The sequence below is a fragment of the Toxorhynchites rutilus genome, chromosome 2 (assembly GCF_029784135.1).
Source record: "Toxorhynchites rutilus septentrionalis strain SRP chromosome 2, ASM2978413v1, whole genome shotgun sequence".
In the NCBI taxonomy this organism is placed as follows: Eukaryota; Metazoa; Arthropoda; class Insecta; order Diptera; family Culicidae; genus Toxorhynchites; species Toxorhynchites rutilus.
The window spans coordinates 92,630,842-92,658,197 of NC_073745.1; the positions used below are offsets into that span (position 1 = coordinate 92,630,842).

Here is a 27,356-nt window from a genome sequence, read left to right on the forward strand (position 1 = left end):
AATTCGATTACATTGCTCGGTTTTGTTCTGGAAAAGTTGTGCAGAATGGAAGCCGAGAGAAGAAATTTGATTTTGAACATCCACATTAAAAATTCGGCGTGGTCAGGTACTAAAATCGCGAAATTGCTGAAAGTGGGTAAATCGACCGTGTATGATGTGCTGACACGCCTCCGTTTCCTGTTGTACTCGGATGGATCAGAGGACGCGTCGTAGTGGAAGCTGGGGTTGAAGGTAATTAAGGCAAACTCGGAACTCCCGGATACTGACATCGCCAAAAAGCATAACCTTAACCAAAGTACCATCCGAAGAGTCCTTATGCGAGAAGGTTATCGTAATTTCCTTGCATTCAAACAGGACGATGGAGCAAAAATTGGTGGCCAAAAAACGCGCTCGAAAGTTGTACAACATAGTTCCGACGAATTACGAAGGATGCATGTTGACGGATGAAGAAATGTACGTGGAGATGGATTTTGGACAGCTTCCGGGCCTGAAATTCAATAATACAACTGTCAGAGGATATGTCACCAGTAAATTCAAGTTCACTTTCGCTGATAAATTTTCCAGGAAGTTCTTGATTTGGCAAGGGATTTGCAGCTGAGGACAGAAAACCAAGGTTCTCGTCACAAACAAAACTCCAAAATGTATAGAGAAGAGTGCCTGTAGAAATGTCTTCTCCCGTTTATTAATGTTCACAAAGGTCCGGTGAAGTTTTGCCCACATTCAGCGAGCTGCCACTACAGTTGAGAGGTGCTTCAGTGGTAGCGTGACAATGGGGTCGATTACATTGAAAAAGACCTCAATCCTCCCAATCACCCCCATTTCCACCCAATCGGGTAATTGTCAGGTGGAAATTGAAGAAGAATGCCAAAGTGGCTCGGGATGCTGCAGACATGAAGAGATCGTCAAATGGCCGCTGAGGTTGATAAACAGAGAGTCCTAATTTTTATGGAGGGTATCCGAAGAAAAGTACGAAAACTTATCAAAGCTGTAACAGAATAATTTTTCCAATATTTTTTCTCTGAAGAGAACAATAAATTATCTGTCTTTTGTTATAAAAAACACTTTTTTTGTACCTTTAACCAATCCCGTGATACTACTAGTTTAAAAATTCCGGATCCTAAATGTGTCAAGCCTTACATGGGAAGCATTTGGAAATCTATGCGCACTGCCATATCATTGTGAACCTTACGTTGATCTGCTGATGATCCACGACTCAGCGTCGACGAAGCACTGTGGATTTGCCCGGGATAGGAGGGGTTGTACTGTGGGTTATCCATCGATTTGGACTTCTTGGACAGTGAGAGTTTGTTCTTGAGCGTGCCGAAGATGGTGCGTGGCTTCGCCTTGCTGACGTTCTCCGGGACACTGCTGCTGAAGCTGGAGTTGAAGGTTTGCGAAGCGGATGACAGCGCTGGCGATACCGGTGTGGACTCGGATTGCTGCTTAGTGCCGTTCAAGCCATAGTCGGATACTGGAGGGGGCTTCAGGAAGGATTTGTTCTGGGGATGACATGAGAAAGAAGTTCGGCTGGTGTTACTGCGCATCATTAGCACACTCATGCTGTTGTGTGGTAAGGGTTTTTGTTTTTCGTTTGGATCGATTGCCAATATACTGCCCTACACCAAACACATACCAATCGATTAGTATCCGCCGCCAGGAAACGTTTGTTACGATCGCTGAAGCTGACGCTGCTAGTGAGGCCGGGTTTGGCTGGTGATGTCGGTGCCGATGCAATTTGCTTTCCAGCACTCGGTAGGGTGGCATATTGGGGATGGTTGGTGGTCGCAGTGCCGGTGTTTTCGGTTCCATCTGTGAATTGGAAGAAATGAGATAACAACCATTAATAGTTCAGGGGATTTCAGCAGATGTCTGCTAGGAACAAGCACGGGAATCAATGCAAACAGTTTATAGCTTTGGATAAAACAAGCAAAAATGAATGCCATGTAAGATATCTATGTAAAGCACTAACTTAAATCCTGAAGTGGTTCGAATATACAAAATACTTTTAACTCTTTGCAAACCCTGGGTATCCAACAAGATTTTCTTTGTATGTTCGAAAATGTTTATGTGGCAAAAAATGAAGGAAACAACGTATTTTGTAGTGAGTTTTTGTCCTTTTGTGATAGGAAACTTAAGCGAACGGAACTTGACACACAGTATGCTCGATCGGTAGAGAATCATCCCAAAATCCACGTTTATTCGAAAATACGCGTAAGAAAATAATGCGGCTTGGAGAGAAGAAGAAGAGAAGCCCAACTAGCGAGGTGGTTGGACCAGGTGGATCAAGACTTGAGAAGAATTTGTGCCGCCATAAATTGGAGAACTGGACCGAGTTTATTGGCGGAACATTTTGAAGAAAATCTGATCCCTCAATAGGATGTAGTATCATTATAAATAAATAAAAATACTCAAGTTGTGCTCCTGGATGCGATCAAAACATGTGGCATGCAGAGGCGGTGAAGTTGAGTTATACACTGACTGGAAGATAAGTGATTCCATTGTACTTCGTTGTATCGGTGATGCGATTACATGAGCGATGCGAATTCATCCAAACATCCAAAACGCCGATGGGTTTCGCTTCAGATTTGCTTGAGCTCGTTGAACGTATTCTTCGTAGCTGAACAACAACAATACGTTGTAGTTCGATTTCATTAATCTGAGACACGGTACTCTTGTGCTAAAAAGATGAAGCCAGTCGGTAGTAGACAGTACGTTGTTCAGCGAATCAAAGCTGCTTAACCTGAAATTCAGTTCAGGAGGAAGAGACACATAGTTAGAGATGGCCAAACTGTAGAGGGCATCCAGGTTTGGGATCAAGGGTCTATGATGATGATCGACTCCAATAACGGGACCGGAGACTCAAAGATTGTTGATGAAAGCCAGAATCGAGAAGTCTGCCGTTCAAATTTGAAAGTGAAATCATTTGATTTGATCATCAAATCCGCTTCGCAAACTCTGTAGCGCGTGAATATGCGACATGTATAGATCCGGACTGGAGAGGAGGCGCAAATCAATAGATTCTATATGTAGCGATCAGTGCAGCAGATTGATGCGCCCAGCCACTTGTTCAAGATGGTCATAGTCCGCGAGCGGTTCTACAGCACATGATTATCTGGATTTGACTGCAATAAGTACACTACCTCCTCTGGAAAACATGCGGATAGCTCGATTGTGGTCACAACGAAAGAACTGAAAACCTGACGAGGGTTCACAACCCGGAAGGTCCGCTCGGAGCCAGGTTTTGATGAGAACTAAATAGTGCGTCGTAGTCACTAGTCGAGAGCATCAATCGATGAACAATTGTCTATTGTCTATTTGTCAAGTGTTTTTCAGTAAACTTTTGCTATGAACTCCTATAGTAATTGGTTTATTTGTGAGGACCCAAGAAATAAAAATTCAATTTTTAATAGACTGCTTTTTGAAAACAAAGAAGATTGCTCGTTTCATTTCCTGCCCTTAGGAGGTAGGTCATTAAGGGTGCCGAATCAGAAAACATATCACGGTTTTATGAAATAGATTTAACATTATTAACGCATTCAAAAGCTTCAAAATTATTTCCATCAGCATCCTTTTAGACTTTCAGACTTCAGAGATTTCAGACTTTCATATCAGACTTTTTAGCACGTCCCCTGATTTCCTGACAAACACTAAATTTTACCTAATTTTTCAGAAATGATCGTGATTTTTCCTGATCTCTGCACTTTTTCCTTCATCAGAATGATAATTATCCGAAATACTGGGATCCACGTCAAATTTTTCCTGATCGGGAATGAAATTTTCATAATAGCTCCTCGGACCGCACATGTGTAATGCTTACATTAAATCAAATTCTTCAGTTACAAAACTGTACCTAGGTTCTTTATCAGTATGTATGATTGTAATAAATCGACTGAAGAAGCTTCTCCACAGTGAAAATCACACAAATACGTACAAACTTTTCGAGACTTTACAAAACAGTGTTAGATAATTTCATGAAACCATTAAGTTTGAGGAACAAAATCCTTGTATGATATGTATGTTCGAGGAGCCGAGATATTAATGAAGGAATAAGTTTCAGAGTGCAATATCACTGAAGAGAAACTTTTTCAATTTAAAGTCAAAATAATGAGGTTGTATAAAGTATTTGTTCGTCATATTTAGAGTAGAATCAACTTCAATTGTGAGATTATAGTAAATATATCTATAATTGAATCAAGATTAAGAGTAGAATCAATATCAATGGTGAGACTATAGTAAATATATCAAGTCAAAATAATGAGGTTGTATAAAGTATTTGTTCGTCATATTTAGAGTAGAATCAACTTCAATTGTGAGATTATAGTAAATATATCTATAATTGAATCAAGATTAAGAGTAGAATCAATATCAATGGTGAGACTATAGTAAATATATCAATATCAAACAACATGAAAATTGAAAAAAATCTATAATTCATGCACTGCTGATATGCTTCCCTCATTTGGTGAGTGAAGATTCATCCCAAAGTATGGACGACGAATTCAAAGAGATTCTGATAACTGATTTCTCTGAAATTCATTGTAGTGATGCTTTAGGTTTTTGGGAGAGAATATAAACGATCAAAAGAACTCTGCGAAATTCTCTTATTGCCAAAAACTTTATCTCTATGTTCGGCCTAAAATATACATTGAACAGTTTTCGACGAGAAAACAAACATGTTCTCGAAATATAGATCTTTTGAGCTGAGTGAAAGATGACGATAGATTGTAGAACAAAATAATAAGATTGTAGAATGTGGAATAAAATTGAATAAAATTAAGTCTATCTATAAAAATGGTACTTTTATTTTTCCATAAATCGGCACGAGCTTTCCGGACAACTATGAGCTATCCTGATTTTTTGCTGTTCTTATTTTCATTCTTCCTGATTTTCAAAAATTATAGTTGACAACCCTGCTCACAACATGTGTATCGGGTGCGAGTATAAAAAAAATTTAATTAGCCATTTTCCGTGAGTTCAGCGTGTAAAAAAAAATTATTCGAATTTCCATTCTAAAAAAAATATTCGCGATTGCAGAGCAGAAATTGGTTAACATGAAACCAATAATTGCATACAATGTACTCTTGGAAGTGAACTTTAGTTTTGTTTTTCTTCCAGAATCAAAACAAAAATGTAGGGGGAACTTAGGGTAAGATGCACCGTGTCGGTAAAACGCATCACCATGGAAAATCATGGAAAGAACAGTAATTGGCAGAATATTTCTGTGTTTATAACATTCATATTTTCATTATAAATACTATTATAAATACCGAAAACCTCGTCTAGTTTCATAAAATAGCAATGTATAAAAATTTACATGATTTCATGCAACTTTGGTCGCTTCTAAGACTTTTGAAGCGTGATAAAACTAATTTGAATTATGCAAACTTCAATTCTTTCTCAAATGTTACCAGAACTATCGATTGAATAAACAAAAGTTAAAAACTTATTTTTTATATTAAAATGCGACTTTCTGATCATTCTCATAATGGGGCACATCGCTTCAGTATGGAGATTGAAAAAGAGCTTGTTATTGTCAGTGTTACTATATCACTCAGATAGTCTCTGCAATATTTTTATGACTATATGCTTTTTGAAAAGCATAAAACCTTTTTCTTTTTTTTTTATCCAAATGAAAGGCTTCGATGTCATTTCATTAGCTTAATCCTTTATAAGGCCGTGGAAACTGGGCAACGAATCGACTCCAACTTCAGAGAACATAATTTGTACATAAGGAAAAACATATATTTACCTTTGATAAAAAAATAAACTAAAAAAACAGTTGAAAAATTGGTGGCAATATAGTTGCTACTGCCCGTTAATCCCAAAAACACTGTTTGCCGTTGCCTTGTGAACTCAATTTATTACGCCTTTGATTATGCAAAAATCAAAACAATATTTCTAGTGCAGCGAAAAATATTTTTTTTATATACATTTACTAAGAAAAAAAAAATTTTATTAATCATCAAATACTCCATTTATTGACGTAGAACTACGTCTTTGATTTCTATATAAGGGGGTCACTCCACGAAATTGAAAATGAGGCATGTAACGATTCATTAAGGGATTTCAAACGCATATTACGCGAAATCGTTATTGCGATGTGTTATGTTATATACAACAGTAAGTTACATTTAATGCGACATTTAGCTTATTGGACAGACCTGTAATGCGACACGTTTAATTGGACATTTTGACCTCTATTTGGACATTTTTGGACAGGAAATTTACCCAGCAATTATTTTGTTGAAACCATGAATAGTTAAAGAAAATGTTAACAATTTGACGATTGAAATGGGTATGTTATTTCGATGTTACTTGCCACACGTTCTCCCCCACAACGTAACGAGTCGGCCGGCTACGCACCATCTTTTTGCCTACATTCGGGCGTTAGCTCACAATGTGAATCGATGCGCATTATGAATTATTCTCCATATGCCGATAACAGGCATCTATCAGTTGGCAGAGTCAGTGAAGGGATGATCTTGGAAATATCTTGGGGATGATCTTGGATGATTTTACTCTATTCTCCTCAAAAATTTGATGAGGGCCTGACTCAAAAAGTTGAACGTTGATAGAAATTTTATTAGATTGATATTAAGGGTGTTGTCCAATCAATTCGCGATCAATTCACTTTTCATCATTGCTACTATGAATAAGCAGAACTTAACAACCGATGAAATCACTTCAGTACAGCAGCTACATGAATTTCCCAAAAATTAATCATGTTCATAGGATACTAAATATACATCACCTGACTATGAAGTTATAGCAACTCTCTACCAACAATGTTCCGGATAACATGGCAACGTAGGAGGAAATGCTATTTTCATCCATACTATATTTCTGTACTTTTAGATTTATTAGAGCTAGGTTTATATCTATGTAATTCTAACCTATTTAGACTTGTGTTCAAAAATGCACTGATAAATGATGACTCGCTTTCCTTTTCTGCATAATTAAATGAATAGAATAAAGGGTGATAATAGCTTTAATGGTATTCTGTGTACATTTTTGAACATCGATATAAAAAAAAAAGTGTCGAGTTCCTCGAGTCCATGTTAGTATGTGGCATCAGATTCTACCTCATCCTACCCGTTTAAAGGATATAAGTTAATAATATAAGGTCCAGACCCATCGACTTTTTTGTTGAAAACCTGCATGATCTTACACAGTAGATCCTAAATAGAACGTTTCCATTAAAAAACCTATGAACTTGTTGCTTTTCTAACGAATTTCAACAGAATTTTCCGCCGGTGCGGTTTTGTTACATTAAAATGACTCCCACATTATTATCGTAGATTTTTAGCAGCCCTAAAAAAATGGAGTATTCCCAGATACCTTTAGAAGTCTTAGGTTAAACAAAATATTGAAATAATAGTTCAAGTGCAACGGAAAAAATATTTTTTTCTGGGTGGCAATATAGTTTGCCACGGTCTAATGAAAGGTTAAGAGACGTTTCGGTACAATAAATTTTGTTTGCAACACAAAATTTCCTACAATAATTTGACCAATAGAATTATTCATATGGAAAATCGCAGAGCAAAAAAAAGTTAACTTGTTCCTAATGACTCTGTAAATGAGCTAAATGACAAACGTGACATCAAGACCACTGATAAGATTACCCATTTAAAAATAAATTGAAAAATATTAGGCGGGATTGGTCAGTTTCTTCATTTGGGAAGCGAAGTGTTGTTGTTGTGTCACTGGTTGGCCGAATTTGAATAGTGAAAACTTTCCAAATAGGAACAGAAAAGCCAATTAATCACATGCTGCTCCAGAAAAAGGCAGCAATCTCTTCTGAAGGCACCTCTTTTGATAAATTTTTCTGGTTCATGTTGCCAGAACTTATTATTATTTATTATTATAGTTATTTTTGCAGTCGTCACAAGCAATCGGTGTTGAACTCAACTTTTGCTCTAGGAATATGTAAAAAGTAGCCCAAAAATGACTGATTCCCGAGCGAAACTGCAGTTTTTGTATATTCGAGACGTTTGTGCACATCTAACAGTATTTGAAGATTTGGTACAGAGATCGGGTTTCACAGTTCGTCACAGTTTGACTCCTCTGCTGTTCTTTGAAATACTCATGATAAATGACGAAGTGAACAATTTTGCTGGGCGTTGGCAATAAAGTTTGACAGAAGCTGAATGCAATGGCGTTCATTTGACAGAATAAGAAAAAAATCAACAAGTGCGTCAGAAGAAGACAAACGCATTCGATGCCACGGCAAGTAGAATACTTGTGTAGCCGTTTGATTACGAAGTTGGAGAGTATTGATCATTCGAATTTCGCATTCTCTCTATCATTTGAGTGATGTTCAGCTGCTGAAAGTAATTTATTCGGAGATATGCGTTTTGCGTACAGGAGAGACGAAACGTTTGGACTCTATTCAATACAACTCATTAAACAGAGTTTACACACCATACACAAACTTAATGTGTTTTGTTTACAAACAAAATCCAATAGACTTTCAAGATGGCGGCTGAGCGGTATTGGCTCGTATTGTCTTGAAGCGAAGCTGAGAAAACACGAACCTTTACCAAGAACAAAAACAACATCCAAACCGAGCGTACAACAACGAGAGGGTGATATTACATCAGGTTGACTGATCGTCTTTTGAAAGAATCAGAATTGAACAGAGCGTTGAGTTATAACCAGCAATATTTAAAAAAATTGACATAATTTTATATCGATCAGAAATGGAATGTTAGTTGTGAAAGCGTTAGAAATTCAACAACAAAAAAATACACACAAAACAGAAAAAGAAATGCGCCGTGTTAGGTATAATTAGTGCCCAAGCTGTGCTTTTAAAGAAATATCTTTACTCACATATCGCAACATAACGAGCACATCATTTAATTCAGAGCAATGGGAATAATGACCTGCTATCAAATACCATTTAGAATGAAAACAACCTGTAGCTTTGTTTTTTCTTCAAGCAACTATCAAAGATCATATGTATTTGTATTCTTTGGTTCTGGCGGTTACAAATTATTCATTCGCCGTAAAATTACAACAATTTCTAATCCAACATCTAAAGAAATGTACAACTCAGGTCCAGGAAAGTTCGAGTCATTTTATACTACAATAGAAATATTAAATATTAGAGTAGTTGCACAACACATTGAAACTGTCAAAAAAATTGCTTCTCGAAGACTAATTGGAGAAGTAACCAAAGTCCACTTCTCTCCAACTGGCCATTGAAAAGCCTCAGATCACGAATAATACACAATGAATCATACGTTGCTTTTCTCTGTTAATAACAAGATACGGCTGATTTCTTCCAAAAAATAAAAAAAAACAAAATCTCGCCATATAAAACAAATAAATACCTCCCAAGTCGTCGGCGCTTCGCACTTTCTTTTACAATCATTATGTCTTTTTTTTTAGATAATTATGGAAAGTTTACAAAAAAAAAAACGAACAAACAAAATCTGTGAATAACATTTTCGTTCTTCTGTTTTTGTTTTCTCATTGCCGTTAGCTACAATCATTCTAACAAATCATGGCATTTTTAGTATTCTGAAACAATAATAGAAAGATAAGAAGAAAATTATATGAGGATTATGTGAGAAAATATAATTTCTTAGCATTTGTTTTCCAGTGCAATGAGGTGCTAACAGAGGCAGATTGGAACATAAAACTGCTACACTAGGATGCTATCATATGATATCAGGGGGAAACACCATCGGTGAACATGATGATTGCGGGCTGTTACGAACGACAGATAGGATGAGTTTTCATTAATTAATTGCATGCGCTAGCTGCGAGCTGTTGCAAAATCGCGTTCCGGATCGTGTACGTGTTCAGGAAAATACGTTTCACCTTTAAAATTGGTTAGATTTAATATCTAAAACTTTATGTTTAGCGTGATTTTCAAATTATTTTTTTTAGAACTAAAAAAAAACGTAAAATTAAATATATTTAGAAATCCGTGAAACAACAAATAATAATTATAACTCATTCGATGCATCCGATAGCTTCGTCGGTTGAATATCGCGATATAAATATAAATGGAGTAAAAAGAAGTATGTTTTATTCGTCTTTTAGTGAAATTTGAATGTATGGAAAACTGTTGTACAGAGTAAAATTTTCCTCGAGATATTCTTTTTGACTAATTGATATATTGTTTGTCTACCATTGTCGTCCGAAAGCGGATGGCGCGTTTGTTAGGAAGATGATGCTGTTACATAAGAGTTAAACCTGCGACTTACCTCTGGCGAAGTTTGTTTCCCCATTGGTTCGGAAGGACTGCTGCATGAATTGTCGTCGAGGAGCCGGTGCTGGAGGAGCGTCGATGAACACAAACTAGAGAAAGAAATTTAAGTTAGTTAAAAGTTGGACCATAATTGTTCATTTTCTTGGAATGTTACTTCCCAATACGCGGTTCGATTTCGATCGTGATTATATATTTTTTGCGAATAATTGTATCTAGACGCTAACTTTTGTATGACAACATCATCAGAAACAAAATAGAGAATAAGTTTGCTTCGATTTCAGGGCAACATCCTGAAACAGATGTTTGGAGAAAGCCGGACAAAAGGTGAAGGCAACGATTGGATTGAGTATCGAGCAGAGTCAATAGCACCTAATGAAGGAATGTATCAGCGATAGAAGTCTGGGATGCACTTAAGACGTATCAAGAAAAAAACAATAGTTTCATCACAGTTGGCGTTTTTAGAGGCGAATGAACTTCCAAGTTTAAAGCCTCTTAAAAACAAAGAAAGAAAGAAGAACAGTTGGTGTTACTGATTCGACTTAGTGATTCGAAGCTGGGAAAATCGGGAAATATTAAGAAACAATTACTGGTAATGGATGTGTTATTCGACAAATTGCAAACTGCTAGCGTAGATCTGACGGGTAAACTGGAAATCACCATGCTGCTGCGGAGCAAGTTTGGATGCTCGACCGGACGCTAATATTACTATGGAGTTGGTTGGATCAAAGATCATAAACGGTTGGAGCGGAGTAGAAAGTCGCCGTCGAAAGAACAGGTACCCAAGATGAAGAAAGTGAACGGGGAAAAACTTGCTAATGGGTGTTCAATTAAAAATGAGAATGATTTCACTAACTTTCTGTAAAAAAAAGTAAAGAGCGTAAATTTTTTTTTCTCACCGAGAGAATTGCTCTCTGGACTCCCTAGAAACGGGTTGCTCGTTTTTTTCGCTCGCATGTTGTCAGTTCGATCAAAGACAAGTGGCGGTGTACACTTCTTCGAAACGCATGAAAGTTTTTTTTGATGAACTTGGGATCAGAATTTGATCGTTCAGATTGTCTTCAGCCATTTGATTGCGATTAAATTTTCGAAGAAAATTGAACTTTCTGCACTAGTCGTGCTACGACTTTTTCATGCCCTAAAAAATAACCAAAATAAAATTCGCCTGCGAATAACGGATCTATAAGGTAGCATGTCCGAAAAAGAACCTGGAACTATTGAGAAGCAGAGCAGAGGGTCCAAAGCCCCTAAGAAGGATGGTTGCTGTTATCTATGGTTCTTATGCAAAGAAAGAAATCTATGAACCACTAAAAGAGGAATTCTTCCTGTGACCTTCTCGGATTGAAAAATATATCGTCTATTCGAGGAATATTTAAGGGGCTTCTCGGCAACTTTCTCAAGTTGTCAATACTAACCTCGGTAGCCACGATTGGATTTTTTTTGTTTTTGGAATGTTACAATAGTGATGAATAAAAATATCTAGTTCAAGAGTTTTTAAAGGAGTGAGTTTTTCTCAGTGACCTTCTCAGGTCAAAATGGATATAATTTTAAAATATCGTTCGCCGAATAGTTGAAAGTTCGCGTTTGCAGAATCGCATCATTCACCACAGTGAATCATGATTCTTCTTACCCATTCTCACAATGAGTAAGATTTTTCCTTCCATGATAATGGCAAGGGAACTACGCTGTAGAGGCGACCCTACTGGCCGCGAATATCATACTAACATTCCTTCCCTTTCATTGGTGACTGTAAGGACGTGGCCGGCGTCGGGCTCTCTCAAACTTGAATGACGATTTTCGAGCATTCCTTTTATTTTGTAGATTTTTTCGTCAGTTGAAGAGTAGGATGGTCGTCTTGACGTGGCAAATCGTTCATCTTTTCTCGGTCGTCTTTGAATGCATTATACCATTCATACACTCGTGTTTTTAACATAGTTGAGTCACCAAAAGTATTCTGCAACATTGTTAACGTATAGGTACAATAAATTTAGTTGGCAACGCAAAATTTCACACAAAATCTTTGACCAATAGAAGTATCCATATAAAAAAATATTTCTATTTAATATTTTGGTTGTTCAATACTAATTTCTCGATATACAAATACAATCGATAAACATTCGAAAAACAAACGTGGAACTTCGTGACTCTCGTATTCTATAGAGAAATATCAGTGCTATTTTTTTTTATCCCATTTATTTATTTTAAGGCTCATTAGCATTTTAGCTGTAACAGAGCCGAATTTTAATCGTGTACATGTCACATGGTTATCATATATCTATAATTAGCACATTACACAGTTGCCATTCACCAGTATTCCTTCTATACCATTACATATGGTACATTCACACAGTAGCCATTTAGGCGTAAGAGTATTCTTTCTGTTCTTCCATTAGCCAGTTGGACCACCGGACAGCGGAGACAGTTGAATGATCATTGTTGAGTTATTTATAGAACAGCAGCCCGATGTGTCTTGCAGAGCAGAGCAGTTGTATGGATGAATCGATCTTATTTCGACCGTGGATCGATCTCCATCGCTGATGATTGTTGCGTGGACGTAGCTATTCTGTAACAACACAAAGATGGTCAATGAGGGTCCTGAGTTTTGAACTCACGATCGATCGCTTACTAAGCGAACGCGCAACCAATGTGGCTACGGAGACCCCCTAGCTATCTATATCAGTGCTATCAACACAGTGATATTTTGAATTTAAAACACAGATATATCGCCTCATTTAATCACGGACTGGCAGATCACGCTTAACTCTTCAATAGGGCTTATCTGTTTTGAACGATTCTCTTCAACGACATTCTCTACCGTTAATAACTCAACGGTAAGAGCTTTTTTTTTGTGTTTGACATTCAGGAGTGTAGAGAGAAACCACATTTATCAAACTATATGGGAAAACTGGCACAAAATCTGTTTGTAAGGCCGCGGTTATTGAAAGAGAAAGTCAATGAAGTGAATGATCAAAACAGATAGGTTCTTTTTGAAAAGTTAAGCGTGAAATGTACTTATAGCTCCTCACCGAATTGCAGAATTCAAAAATAATATGATGAAAATTGATGAAATCTTTGCACATTTTCCATCATATAGATCATGAACCATGTTGAACCAATTGAACCATGTCTGTGTTAACCGTTCAGATTTCACGATTCAATCAGAATCGACTTTTGCATTCTGAGACCCGTTCGAACCAAATTTAACCTTCCCTTGACGCAAAACAAACGTGAAAATAATTCATCCTTATTTGTGAAGCAATTTACTCTCTAGCAGATTAACAGACTGTAAATAATTTTTTTTGTGCACTCGTGGCCGAGTGGTTAGCGTCTCACATTATCATGCCGGGTGTTCGGGTTCGATTCCCGTTCTGGCCGGGGGATTTTTCGTCAAAGAAATTTTCTCGACTTGCACTATGGTCATGCGTATTCTAGAGCTTGCCTCTCGGAATACATTCAAGGCGTGTTATTTGGCATAAGAAATCTCAATTAAGCATTTATAAATTACGCTACTTAATGCATACGTTGAGACGGCAAAAGTTCCACAGGGAACGTTAACTCCATTCAAGAGAATAAGAAGAATAAGAATAAGAAGAAGAAATAAATTTTAAATTACTAAAATTTGAACGAAAATTATTACTCGATTTTATTTGAATACTTAGAAGACATAGTCCTGATCCTAACCGTAACTGACCCTTTTATTGAAAAAATCCTGGCATTACCGCTAAAACTTTATCCATAATATGAAATCATTATCAGACACAGTTTTCATTCAAGGTTCGTTCCCACTTGCAGAGAATGTGTTACTCTGTTACATATGCTAAATTTCATTTACAAGTGTGTTTATTCCATCTATAGAGGCGAACTACAAAGTTCAAAGCCTTTTAAAAACAAAGAAAAAGAAAAAAGGAGGAAGAGAAAAACCGGGTTCTTTCCATCCAAAAATCTGTTAATATTTTTGCTTCACGAAAACGATGCTCAATTTCGTCTATGTCGAATTGCGTGGCAAGGTTGCCACATTTGTATCTCGATTGGACTTGAGTCTAAAGGATTACAGAATGCAAAAATGTAAGTAGTTTATCAGATAGACAGATCTGAAATTTGTCGACTAATCAAACTTAAAATGCGTGTATGGGGTTTTCCACACTTTTGCCGTTCAACCGATTACATTACAGTAATGTTCATTAATGTACAGTTCATAACAGCTCATTTAAGACTTCTTTTTTGTTTAAACACACGCACTGTAATATCATGACAATGCGTTGCGTATTAGCTTGTTAATAGCAAAGAATGTGTCGACGTTGCTCATGATACCGTCTCGCAAGTGACTGTATTCTTCCTCACGCCACTTTAGTTGATTGTGCCGCAGGAATCGCCGCCGTCCACTCTCTACCTTCGCGTATATGTCGACCATAAATTATTGGCACGGACGAAGAATGGCGTTGCCCTGACCATGTCAAATCATCATATGATACATATGAAAATCCATCGAGCGCACTATCTTGTTTGTTTCGTCTCCTCCAACCGCATGTTCTTAAATATTAATTCAAAAAGAGACATAAATAAAATACCTGTGGCGGGGTCTCGTTGTTTAATGTTCATGCAATATCTGTCTTGTTCCCTCAGTACGGCAGGGTGATTTTTCGGTTTCTCTTCGACTTTCACTATAGTCACACGTATTCTAGAGTATATCTCTGAATATACCAAAAAAAGCGTGCAGCTCACCGGCTGGCTTTAGGCGAATTGAGGTAACTTGCGCATGAATAGATGAAAGTTCGATGAAGCTGACGTAGCGCCATCTGTCATTTAGCAACGTAAACAAAATTGTTCTGTTTGAAAAACGTACGACGGTTAAATTATTTGAATATTGTTTGAATAATGTTTGTAACATTATATTAATGTATGACCAACTTCAAGAAAAAAAAATTCAGATTTTTCTTTGCATTGGGCCTAATCGGTAATCAGTATATGGTGATCGGAACCCTAGCGGTATTATATAGTTTATGACCTATTCTAATGCCTACCAAGTTTTTTGTGCATAATTTCATCAAAATCGGTCGAGCCGTTTTAGAGGAGTTCGAGAACAAAGACTGTGACACGAGATTTGTTTTATATATATACAGCCATTCCATATCAAACCGATATAGTGGTTCTCAGATTTTCATGGAAAGTGGTAATTTTGTTCTTCCTCGCAAAGCATTAGACCAGTATTTTTTTATTTTTTCATCAGGGGTCACCCCTGATGAAAAAATAAAAAAATACTGTTTCCATTTTATGGTGGTCCGAAAAATCAACTTTTTTGTTTTTTGAAAAAACTTATTTAAAAACTTTTTTCAAAAAATCATTACTTTCGAAGTTAGAACATAATCAGTGTGCACTTAATCCTTCATCATTCAGGCCAAAAACTAGTAGCTTATCGAAACAGGGAGTAACAGCTTCAAGTATATGTATATGGCATGCAAACGTTCAATTTATTATTTGATGACAAATGGATTTCAATACTACAGGTTGAAAATCATAGATAAAGAACAAACGTACCTCAACTGTCAATGTACCGGTAATATTTTCCGTCTCATATGGTCTTGGTTGAAGCTCTAAAGTTTGCGTCGAAGCCGGCCCATCCGCTAGCTCATCGATACCGACCAGTCCGAGGCCCAGAAATTTTTGGAAACCGCCAGATGCTGCAAATAAATATTTTCTTTTCAGTATCGAAACGATGATTTCAAGTGTACGCGTAGTTGTACATAAGCAATGTATTACGAAAATCATGCATTTTAAGTGTTCTATTTACGCTTATACGAAGTACTTTTTACATTGCAATGCGATTAGTGAATAATTAATAGAGAATTTAAATGGGTTAACGTTATTTCTAGATTAAAACAGCAAAAAAGGAAGTTAGAACAAACATCAATCCACTCACACTTAATGCGTTTTTTCTTAGGGTTATCAACAACAGTAGTAGCTGGATCAGTATGTTCATTAGTTTTATCAGTTTGTGCGTTGCTCTCGGGCTGACTACTAGCGTCATCGCCGGCTAGCGTCTCAGGGCTGTTGGAGCTTCGCTCTGGGTTAAGGTCGGTCATGTTTAGGTTGTTATCTTTAGAAGGGGTATTATTTTCATCATGCAACTCGGAAATCTGATCATCAGCAGCACTCTCGATAGCATCTAACGATGACGCCACAGGGGCGTCCACTACGGATGGCTCTAATAATGCACCAACGATAGGATTATTATCATTACCTACGGCTACAGTGTCATACACTTCGAACAGAAGCTCGGAAGAATGGTTCGACAAGTCACTACAATGATCGATAAAAAGAAAGAAAATAGTATTGGTAGAGGGAATACTGGCGCAATGGAATGGATCTTTAACTAACATGAAACGATCGAGCGATTCATTTCAACGGTTACTTACAAAAGGAAGGTCTCGTCCCAAAATGGATTCGGTCCCATTTTCCCAACCGTTTGGTGTTTTTGTGCTGGTTCGTCCATTTCAACAACACAGCATGGTTGAGAGCACTACATAATCGTAAACAATTGGTGTTTGGGTTCAGATACAATACACAAATGTTATAGATACCTGCAAGAGTCTTTCGGCTTTCACAATTTTGACTAGAAGTTTCTTTGGTGATGTAATTGTATTAGAGCTAAACGCATCATCTTGATACGAACGATAATTGTCGTTATATTGCTGAAAAAAAGACCACATCGAATGGGGTTGCTTTCCGAGAGAAGAAAAAAAACAGTAACTTACCGAATAACCTGAGTAATCGAGTGGCATCATTTCCTCTGGTTCCTCACCCATCAATCGTGGACAGGTTGAGTAGATAGAGAAATCGATCGGATATACGACGTCCCTAATGGAGGATGTCAGCAGTTCGATTATTGTATCGTTTTGCTTTTTCTCATCTTGTGCATTGGCCGTTTTCAGTGGCCCGATGGTATTGAGATGGATTTTAATCTACAAAATTTTATATACACTCATTTCACCAAACATGTCAGGTAAAGTTGCGACTCACGTCAGGGAATCCTTCCACCTTCATTTCACCCTTGAGCGCGAAAAAGTTAATGATCACGCTCATACGGGTCTTCAATCGAGAGACGGTCGCTTTGTAGTGCGAAACGTCTGTCTTCTGATTGGTCGACTTAAACGCCTTGATCTGCAGAACTGGAGTGGTTTCAAGGTCAAACATGAGTTCCACCTCATTCGGCTGCTCTGCTGGTTCACATAGAATGCTGGACATTTGAGGGGGCAGACTCTCCGGTAGTACACGAACCACTTCCACGATCATTTCATGCTGTAAAACAGTGTGATAGAGAGTCGAGTTAGTGTTGCAAGATGTCGATGGAATGCGTGTTTGCAATTACCTTTTCAACATAGGACAATAAAGCCGTATTGACAGTACCAATCCAGTCCTGCAGCAGTTTGTTTACGACGACCAGATCAGAGTAGAGCCACCTGAACAGATGAATGGCCCATTGCACTGATTGCTGTTACAACACAAATAGCTCATTATTTTCTTAGCTTCATTTTCATTAAAGCATTGTCATTACCATATCCGATCCGTTGATGTTGGACGGAGGAATTATCGTTCGTTTTTTCTGCGTTAGCTCGGGACCGGGACTTTTACGGGAAATTCGTTTCCGAGCAATTGTAGCACCACCGACACCTGATTTCTGGGCAAAGGCTGCACCTCCACTGCCACCACCAACGCGGGCGCCACCACCCAAGGCGCCATTTTTAGCTTGTGCGAGGAGAATATCCTGAAATGAAATACGTGGAATGTGAATTTATGTCGAACAAACTGTGTTTCAAATATTTTCATTGTTTTCGAGTGTTATTTTCATTACTCAAATATTATGTTTTAAATAATAGTTCTTTTTGTCATAAGACAGCATAGCACATATTTTTTTACACTTTCATGCTAGATGAATTCTTCCTCGAGTGTAATATAATTTGTATTTTCAAAGCAAATAAGTGTGGAGTACATGTTTGTCGATTTCGTAAGAAGAAAAGAAAATATATCGAAAAGATAAATAGAAAAAGATAAAATTTTACACATAAGTTTGGTCACCAAAATTACACCTTTTCATCGGATTCGCTTAGAACATTCAGAAAATAAAGCACTAGTAATTAGTGATGAATTGCTTTATTATTATTATTATCTATTAAATTTCCTCTCTCAATTCAAATACTCGCATTTTCCTTTTCTCCCCACCTATCAAATTTTGTGCAAAAAACGTTCCAAGTATCTATCCAAACTTTTTTACTCGAAAAAGTCCTACAAAAAGTGATCAATGTAAGAGTTTTAAGAAAATAATTGAATTTTCAGAAAAAAATTCTGAAAAAATATTTTTTGAAATTCTACACTGAAAAAATCCATTTCAAAAACTAAAAGTCTAATTTTTTTAAAATGGACATCTCAAATTTTAATGAAATGGTAGATAAATATTTGCCCCACAAATCTTCCATACATCGCAACTTGTGCATATTTAAGGCAAAAAAGTTTATCCAACCAAAACTTTTTCATGATTTTTTGTCGAAAATTTTCAATCTTTTTTTGGGTGTACAGTTATAGAAAAAATCAGAAAACAGGTAGAAATGGTCTGATGGTGACTCTTGGATGCAAAAGTACAGTTTTCAGCCTGTTTTTGTAGTCAAATACAATGTGTTTCAATTCAGAGAGCAACGACAGCTCTCAAACAATAGCCATCTGCCAAAAATCTCTTGATCGGTCGGTCAGGTATCGAATAGTTGTTGTAGATTTAGGTATCTATTAAGAGTTACTGTAAGTCACTATAGATATGATAATAATAAATGGATTGTAGAGATACCTAACGGATGAATAAAATGGCTCTGCAGTTGTTTGAAAATTACCAGTCGTGACCATAAATGTAAAGTGGCGGAAAAGAAATAGCATTTATTCGTTTCTGCGTAAACATCAGAATTCAACAAAGAAAAGCGTGACATTATTTAGCAACATGAGTCAAGCCGAGATCTCCAGGATTTGCAAGGATTGCAAATGCAGTGCTGGTATTAACAACCCCAAGTGTAACCGTAATAAACTACGTCGGTTAACATCAACAGTAATAGAGACGATACGTTTACTGGGATATACCCATCCGTTGGATGCTACAATGCGAATTTGTGAATCTTGTTTGGCAATGATTTGGCACAATAGGTGTGCTCCAAAGAAAAAACGAGGTATAGATGAGGATAACACCAACTAAAGCTACAGAATCCCAGTTTGCTTTGAAATATCTTTTGCATTCCGCCGTTTTTTACGTCATCGTTAAGTTCTGTTTGACGATGGTCCAATATCTTTCTATGGGGTTGATGGGAGTGTTGTGATCATTTGACACCACCATCACGTTATTCTCGGCATATCATTCCATCCCCTTTTTGACGTAGAACTACGTCTTTCATTAAGGTTGCCAAATCAGAAAACAGGTCACGTTTTTATGAAATAAAGTTAACGTTAATAACTATTTTTGCCGCGAACGGATTTTGGCGATTTACATACCAAACGAATCGGAAATTCCCTAAGATTTGTTTGATATGCTATACATTACAATCCCATGGTGTGTGAATGGTCAAAATTCATGAATACTATAAGCATTTCCTTTTTCCCATACATTTGTTCTGTCTTTTTGTGTGCTTTCCCGAACAGAGCTGTCCATAACAGGCAACTTATCGACGAGCAACGAAGGGGAAATCTTCCTAGAGGCGAATGAACTGAAAAGTTTAAACTCTCTTAAAGTCAAAAAAGAAGAAGAAGAAGGGGAAATCGTAAGACTTGAAGTCTCCGTGAAGAAAGGAAAAGAAGAAGAACGAAGAGGAATATTTGCCTAGAGTATAAACAGTGGATCTCGCTGAGGCAAAATTTCATTCGTTTCAACATCGTTGCTGGGCGAGCTGGACGGTGAGGGATCGAATGCCTTTTCAAGGCAATGGGGGTGGAGGAGTAATACGAGGAAAAAGTAAAGTTTTCCAAGGGCCTTTTTGAAGGTTAGAGACGAATGAACTGAAGAAGTTTAAATTCTCACATGTCTTAGTTTCGGATTAAGCTGTGGACGCGACCAAATTACTGGCTCGCTGATGTCTCTAGCATGTGCATCAAACTGACGCCATTGCATTAATGTTTTGAGCTATACAATTGTGTGGGGAATTGTCAAGCTAGTGATTTGGTTTCGCATGACGCTTGCAAAACTCTCTCCACAAAGGATGACAGCTAAGCTAATCTAGACTGACAATATTAACAGACAGGGCTTCTGTTGAGAAGAGCGCAAAACGGAGATAAGTGTGTGTATATTTAATTGCTTCGATAGCGGGAGAAAATTATTCACCCTAGGGTATTAATAATGAATCCCTGCTGAGGCAAATATTCAGCCTTTTCCAAGCAGTTAACATTGTTTGTTTTCTATCATCATAAAGGCTTAGTTGATGCCTTTGACATTGTATCAATGCATTGAACTGACGCTATGGTGAAGCAGGTGTTAAGGTTGTGTACCAAAAAACTATTTGGGGAAAACTAAGTTATTCAACATGTTATTATAAGTTATTAATTTATTTAGGTTCTTGTGCCAGTTGTAAAACTCCCTTCAACTAGGATTGCATTTGCGCTAACTTGGTCATAATGAAGCAATGCTACTCTTTTCGAGGTTGTTGAGATTGACAGAAAGAGTTTATTTGGTTTATTTAGTCACCAAGAAAGTAAATGTCGTTCTGGAATTTTGTATGTGATTTGGTTTCGCTTGTCAGTAGCAAAACTTTCTCCACTAAGGATGATAACTGCGCTTATCTCGAACATGTATTATTCTGCGAGGACAAGAATGAATCATCAAACAATAATCATCAAATGATTCTACAATAAAAAAATATTTCAGGGCGACCAAACTGGTAGAATGGTTATTTCTAAAATTTCGTAGCATTATAAAATAATATTCTCAGTTATAAACAAGCGACTTGAATTAAACTACAGCGTAATTCTACGTCAACGATGCGGTCGTGTCTTGGACACAAACTCCTATATTTTTCTATAATAACAGAATGCACTAACAGAATGGGTTTGTCGTGTTTGATGAGAAAAGATAACCGGCGTTTCGCCAGGTATTCCTTGACGTCTATATCCTGGTTCCGGTCGCAATGAAAATATCGCTTCCAACCGCAGATGGCCTACCAAATCAGTTATTTTTTAGGGGAACTTGGGTGGTTTCATGGTCTGGGAGATGACTGCCACCTTTGTTATTCCAGTTTCCTTGTAAAACTCCGGTCCCGCAAGCTGCTTGAAGTCCAATTTTGCCAACTTCGCTTTGTTTTTTTTTTGTTTTGCAACCATATTTTCAAGCGTTGCTCATCTTTCTTGGACGCCATTTTGAGAACTGAACCATTTTGCCATTTTGAGAGCGCCATTATCTGAACTGAGCAAACGTCAAATTCAAATAAAGAAGAATCATTCTACACGCACTTACCTACAAAATGAGTGGTGTTCATGATCTTTAAAAGCACATACAAAAGAAACGCGTCAAATTCAACGTGACTAAATTTTGATTTGTGCTCCCTTGGCCGAGTGGTTAGCGTCATAACTAACATGCCGGGTGTTCGGGTTCGATTCCCGTTCTGGTCGGGGGAATTTTTCGTCAAAGAAATTTCCTCCGACTTGCACTGTGATCACGCGTATTCTAGAGCTTGCCACTCAGAATGCATTCAAGGCGTGTTATTTGGCATAGAAATCTCAACTAAGTACTAATAAAAATTACGCAAGTAATACTACGTTGAGACGGCGAAGTTCCTCTAGGAACGTTAGTGCCATTGAAGAAGAAGAAGAAGAAATTTTGATCATTCCACTCTTTATTTTGCTCTTCATTCTCAAATGGCCTACAATTTTACGAAGCGCAGAATTGATGTCTTCTGCACTTTGTAAAAATGTAGTCCAGAACGTTTCATAGTTTTCTGAACAAAACAGGCATCTTATGTTCGGTATGCGCTAGAATTATGCCTAAACATTTATGAGTATTGTAACCGTTTGTTACAGTTGAGTTAGTTTTTTTTTACTAAATATTATGTTTTTTTTAATATTGTCACTTTTTTTTGTAAATTTGTTTAGTAAGGAATATTTTTGTAAAGTAGGGAAGTAAATACAATTAATGTCTAATTTTTGTAAAATCGGGCTTGATAGGATACAGCAAGGATTACGAGAGAGGATCGGCGATAGCGAAGGAGAAAATGGATCCCTTCTTTTCCATTCAATTGGGTATCCATGAATTGTGCCACTCTTTAAAAGGGGCAAGGGGTTTTGAAACTTTGAGACAAATTATGCGTCAGGTTTAGGGAAAACGTGATAAACGTGATAGAGGGGCTACTCTCACTCATTTTTACGTGACATATTTGAACTTGTTTGTGTTAAAGAGGCTTTAAACATTGCGATTCATTCGCCTTAACGTGTCATAATCAATTATTTGTGTTTTTAATTGTTCCCCATTGTACCCCGAAAATGTGAATGTTTTGACATAGGACTACATCTTTCATTTTTGTAAAGGGGTGTAAGTTCAAAGTTTTAAAAACGAGAGCGGAACTACTCACTAATACCAATGTGCACTTCGAGCAGTTTATTTATATTTAGAAGGCAGGAAATGTTATTACCAGCTTCGCTTATTCTCCAGTCAAATATTTGCATTGTGTGCTTTAACTGAAGCAAAATTTGCATCTAAATCAAGGTATGCTAGCAATTCTTTCTCGATCGAAAGAATTGCCAAGCCATTGGGTCGGTCTTGGTTCTTTTCAGAACGTAATTAATTTTTATTCCTTTTAAGTTGGCTGAAACTGGTGCGTACGCAGTTTCAGCCAACTTAAAAGGAATAAAAATTAATTGCCACTGTAATTGAAAGCGTCAGGAAAATTCGTACCGCCGTCTCGATGTAAGGATAAACTGCGTCGGGAGAATATCTGAGAATAATGTTCAAGATGCCTAAAGATGCCGAAGGTGTCAGGGAATAGATCTGCGTCTTGAACACTTTCACCTCTGCTACAAGTGCCTCTGTATCAACGTCTAAAGAATAATGGGTTGTGCAGTTTCCAGTTTTTTTTCGTTTTCCATGATTGAGTAGCTTTAAAATTGTCCGGGATATCAAGTTGAATACACTTATCATTTGGGTACTGAACGGCATGTTTAGATGATTCCTTCATCTCTACAGGAAATGAAATGAACTAGATTGTTACCCAGGATCCGCTTGTGAACAATTTTTCCTCCCCGTCATATTGGCACCATTGTTATAAGATTGCCCACGACAGTCAACTATATTTTGTTGTAAAGATTAATTGTTGGGATTGTTGATTCTCACAATGATTTTCTTTTTAAATTTCGTTGGGAGCATGCAATGCCTCACAGGTAGGTACGTAGTTATGGGACTTGGGCATGTATGAGTATGATTATAGGATTGAATTTACTTTCAAATTACATTCTTACGATAGATGGTTCTATTTTGTTGTGACTTTTTCTAAACCGTAACAGCGTAAAGAATTGACTCCTTCGCTCTCTGAGAAACGCGACGATAATCGATATGAATGAGCTCGAAAAATATAACAGGTCGATTCTCACTGGTCCGAACGGTGCACGGTTAGTGCAATTTTAACGATTGGTGTAAACCAGACTAGCCGTCTCTTTCATTCCAGTAAAATATGGCTCAGCTTGGCCACGGTGGGTGTTCAAGCACTGATTGCCGCAGTACACTTTATCAATTGCGGCACCTTCTTTTCTCCGGTATTTTAACCACTTTTAGCAAACGCGAAACCGACTCGAAACACCTCCACAGAATTTTCAAATAACTTATTTTTCGCGATTAAAACCACTAAAATTCTTCCATTCGCTTTCACTTCAGTTCTGATTCGTTTTTATTTGTCTACTCATTTTGTTTTCTCTTGTGTTCTGTGAGTCCTTGCGTTCGCACAGTGTGTGCGGCATGTAAAAAAATTATTGGAGCTACACTGTTATTTTATTTAAGACGCTTGTTAATAACTTCGGATATTATTTTACACATACACACTTATCTCCGCTTTGCGCTCTTCTCAACAGATTCCCCTCTCTATTATTATTTCCGGTCTCGATCAGCTTAGCTGTCATCCCTGGTGGAGATAGTTTTGGTACTGTCAAGCGAAACCAAATCACACACAACATTCATGAACAATAATTTTCTCGGTGAGCCGATGATAGCTTAGTTTGATGATTTCCCCCCACAATTGTTTAGTTCAGAACCTTGATGAATAGCGTTAGTTTAATGATTGCAATGCCAGAGACATCAGCGAGTGAGTGATTCGGTCGCGTCCACCGCTGAATCCGGTCATTACGTAAAATATGGATGACGCAAAACAAAGAAAAACAAGCGATATTCATTGCGTCGTATCTAGAACGATACTGATGTTCTTGGCAAATATTCCCGTTTGTTCTTAATCTTCTTCTTTTCTTTGTTCACCGTTTACCATTACCCTTCGTTGCTCGTTATTGACGGCAAGGATTGGGAAGCTCACAAATCGGCAGAACAAATGTATGGGGAAATGGAAATGCTTCTATTTTTCATCAATTTAAACCGTTTACACACCAGGGAATTGTAATTTATAGCATAACAAACAAATCTTAGGGAATTTCCGATTCGTTCGGTATGTAAACCGCCAAAATCCGTTAGCGGCAAAAATAGTTATTAACGTTAACTTTATTCCATAAAAACGTGACCTGTTTTCTGATTTGATACCCTTAATGAAAGTTGTGGTTCTACGTCAAAACTGGTAAGTATTTCATTTAGTGTATCTTATATTTTAGGTGTGGTGAGTGCGTCGGGTAGGTGAGTATTTACATTTTTATATAAATTTAATTTCAGGTTTCGGGTGAATATTGAAAAGTGCGCGGGAAGTGGAGGCGATTTGGCGTAGTGGTAGCATACATACCTCTCACGCAGAGATCACGAGTTCAATTCTCACTCCCGACATTCTTCCAAAATGGAAGTAAAAGTGACGAACCAGCCGAAATGTGTTAAAAGTCACTATAATAGAGAAAAAATAGTGGGCGGGAAGAAGAAGTATGCGTTCTCATAATGCAGCTTAAGAAATAACTGTCAAATATCGCATAGCATGGAGGGGCGCCCAGGCCGAGATGGAATATGAAAGGTGGGAAGATTTTTAAATCTGTGACGTCACAGATTTTGTGTATGTATGCTACTTTTCTTATAATAGTCCACTACACAGGAAAGTGTTGTTATTAAAAGTACAAATAAGCAAATGACATGAACGAACTAGTTTTTTCTCTTAAATCAATGTTCAAAGTCATAAGGGCCCAACTGACTTTTTAGCAGAAACTGAAATATCTGTATTTTTGAGGTGTGCTAAACTTAATTTCAATTCAATTTTACTTCTCGTTACGTCGACCAGAAACGTAAATGAACAAAGTCAGAGTCACAGATACTTTTGTTCCTTTGACGGATAAACATTTGACAGTGCATGGGAAAAAAGGTTGCAAGTTTTTTTTCGTGTAAAATGCACTTGAAAAATAAATTTAATTGACTCCGTATGACCTGGATTGAGACAAGTTTTCTGCTTGCTCTTAGTTTTAGACGAATGAAGTTTTCAGCACCCTCATTATGAAAAAAGTAATTACAATTGCTGACAAGAGATAAACTTCCATGAAGTTGCTCAAAAATCCAAACATAGCAGACATTAGAATACTATTTATGATATAAGGAGAAATTAAAGAAAAAATTAAACATTTTAGTGACATATTCTGTTTCTTTTTCATAATGCGAAAAATATGTTTTGGAAATATGTAATTAGTTTCTGTATATCCTTTTTCAACGTTATTCGTTGACACATTCAATTTTGAACCATTTGAGGTACTGACTGGTATGTGAACTTCCTATCTTCCTGGCTACTAATACAATCAAAGTTTAACACAACCAAAACCCGTGAACCTTCCCACCTTCTTTTCTTCATTTCGCGCCCAGGCATGTGTAGCGAAAAATCAAAAGGGTATTGATGTAGGGGAGGACGGGGTACGACGGCCACCTTAAGCATGGCGTACAATCAAACACAATGTATACTAAATTGAAGCATTTCATTGTATCAGCATCGACATTTAGGATGTTTTCCACAATCACGTTGATTTTCAGGATGTTTACTTTTTGTTTCATAATGTTGTATGATAAATGAAAAAAGATATAACAATGGTGATACTTAAATCATGTGGGGTAACGTTGGTCAGCGCTAAGGATACAAAGCCCACACGATTCTACCGTATAGAGGGTTATTGTTTCCGACAAAATTATACTACAGATCAAGTGTGACTAGAGTGGGAAGTGTTATTTCCCCTGAATTACCTATAATGTGCTTAATGCGCAACCCTTATCATAACAAAACATTATTATATGTGGCATCTGAAAACAAATCAAATTTATCATGAATGCGCCTTGGGTTCTGTAACTACCAATACAAGAAGTGTGATTTTCTCAATGAGTTCGTCAGTTACGTGCGTTCAAATGGTATCTTTCATGACAAATCACATCTCTTACAATAGTGGCCGTCTTGACCAAGGTATGAGTCGAGTAAAAGTTCCTCAATACTTCTATGAAATACTTAAAAAACCATGCCGTTTTCTATATACACACACTTAACATATGAAGGACCGCACTTTTTGGGGCAAACTTGAACGCTTCATTTGTTCGTATTCCGGGAATGTTCGGGAATGAAATCGTTTCCTTCAGTGTGGATGAGATGAAGGCGAGCCATCAGTAGGCCTTGTTAGATTCTTGGCACACCAAGGATTTTACCATCAAGTGTAGAAAACACGGTTTATTTCGCGATCCATCCGCAATAGACGGATCGCGAAACACGAGAAATCTCGTGAGCAGTCCGCAAAGTGTTAACAGACCTGTGTGTTTACTATTAGAACATTGGTTTCACGAGGCATGTACACATTCACCACTAAAACACAAAATTTCTTTTTTTTTCATACGTACATTTTATGAATCTTCCTGATGTGGAAATAACAATATTTGGTTATGCGTTCAGTTCTAACATAATAATGTATTACGTTTGTTATCAATTCTTACAGTTAAAATTTGACATGTGTGCTGGAGCACAACACTAACGTTTGACCATGT

General features: G+C 37.3%; 1 protein-coding gene across 11 annotated transcripts in view; it reads right to left on the bottom strand.

Moving 5' to 3' along the window:
- The window catches only part of LOC129765401 (uncharacterized), a 75,651-nt gene that overhangs the window by 6,243 nt on the left and 42,052 nt on the right, over positions 1 to 27,356 (bottom strand). For 10 of the 11 annotated variants that reach the window (XM_055765697.1, XM_055765692.1, XM_055765699.1 and 7 more), the window contains 11 exons: positions 17,769 to 17,978; positions 17,583 to 17,705; positions 17,234 to 17,512; positions 16,969 to 17,175; positions 16,795 to 16,905; positions 16,630 to 16,733; positions 16,134 to 16,513; positions 15,752 to 15,894; positions 10,215 to 10,308; positions 1,634 to 1,809; positions 1,190 to 1,499 (listed from right to left, as the gene is read on the bottom strand). In XM_055765697.1, the coding sequence (XP_055621672.1) occupies positions 1,190 to 1,499; positions 1,634 to 1,809; positions 10,215 to 10,308; positions 15,752 to 15,894; positions 16,134 to 16,513; positions 16,630 to 16,733; positions 16,795 to 16,905; positions 16,969 to 17,175; positions 17,234 to 17,512; positions 17,583 to 17,705; positions 17,769 to 17,978 (2,137 nt within the window). The remainder of the gene's footprint in view (positions 1 to 1,189; positions 1,500 to 1,633; positions 1,810 to 10,214; positions 10,309 to 15,751; positions 15,895 to 16,133; positions 16,514 to 16,629; positions 16,734 to 16,794; positions 16,906 to 16,968; positions 17,176 to 17,233; positions 17,513 to 17,582; positions 17,706 to 17,768; positions 17,979 to 27,356) is intronic. The other variant, XM_055765701.1, reaches the window with a different exon arrangement.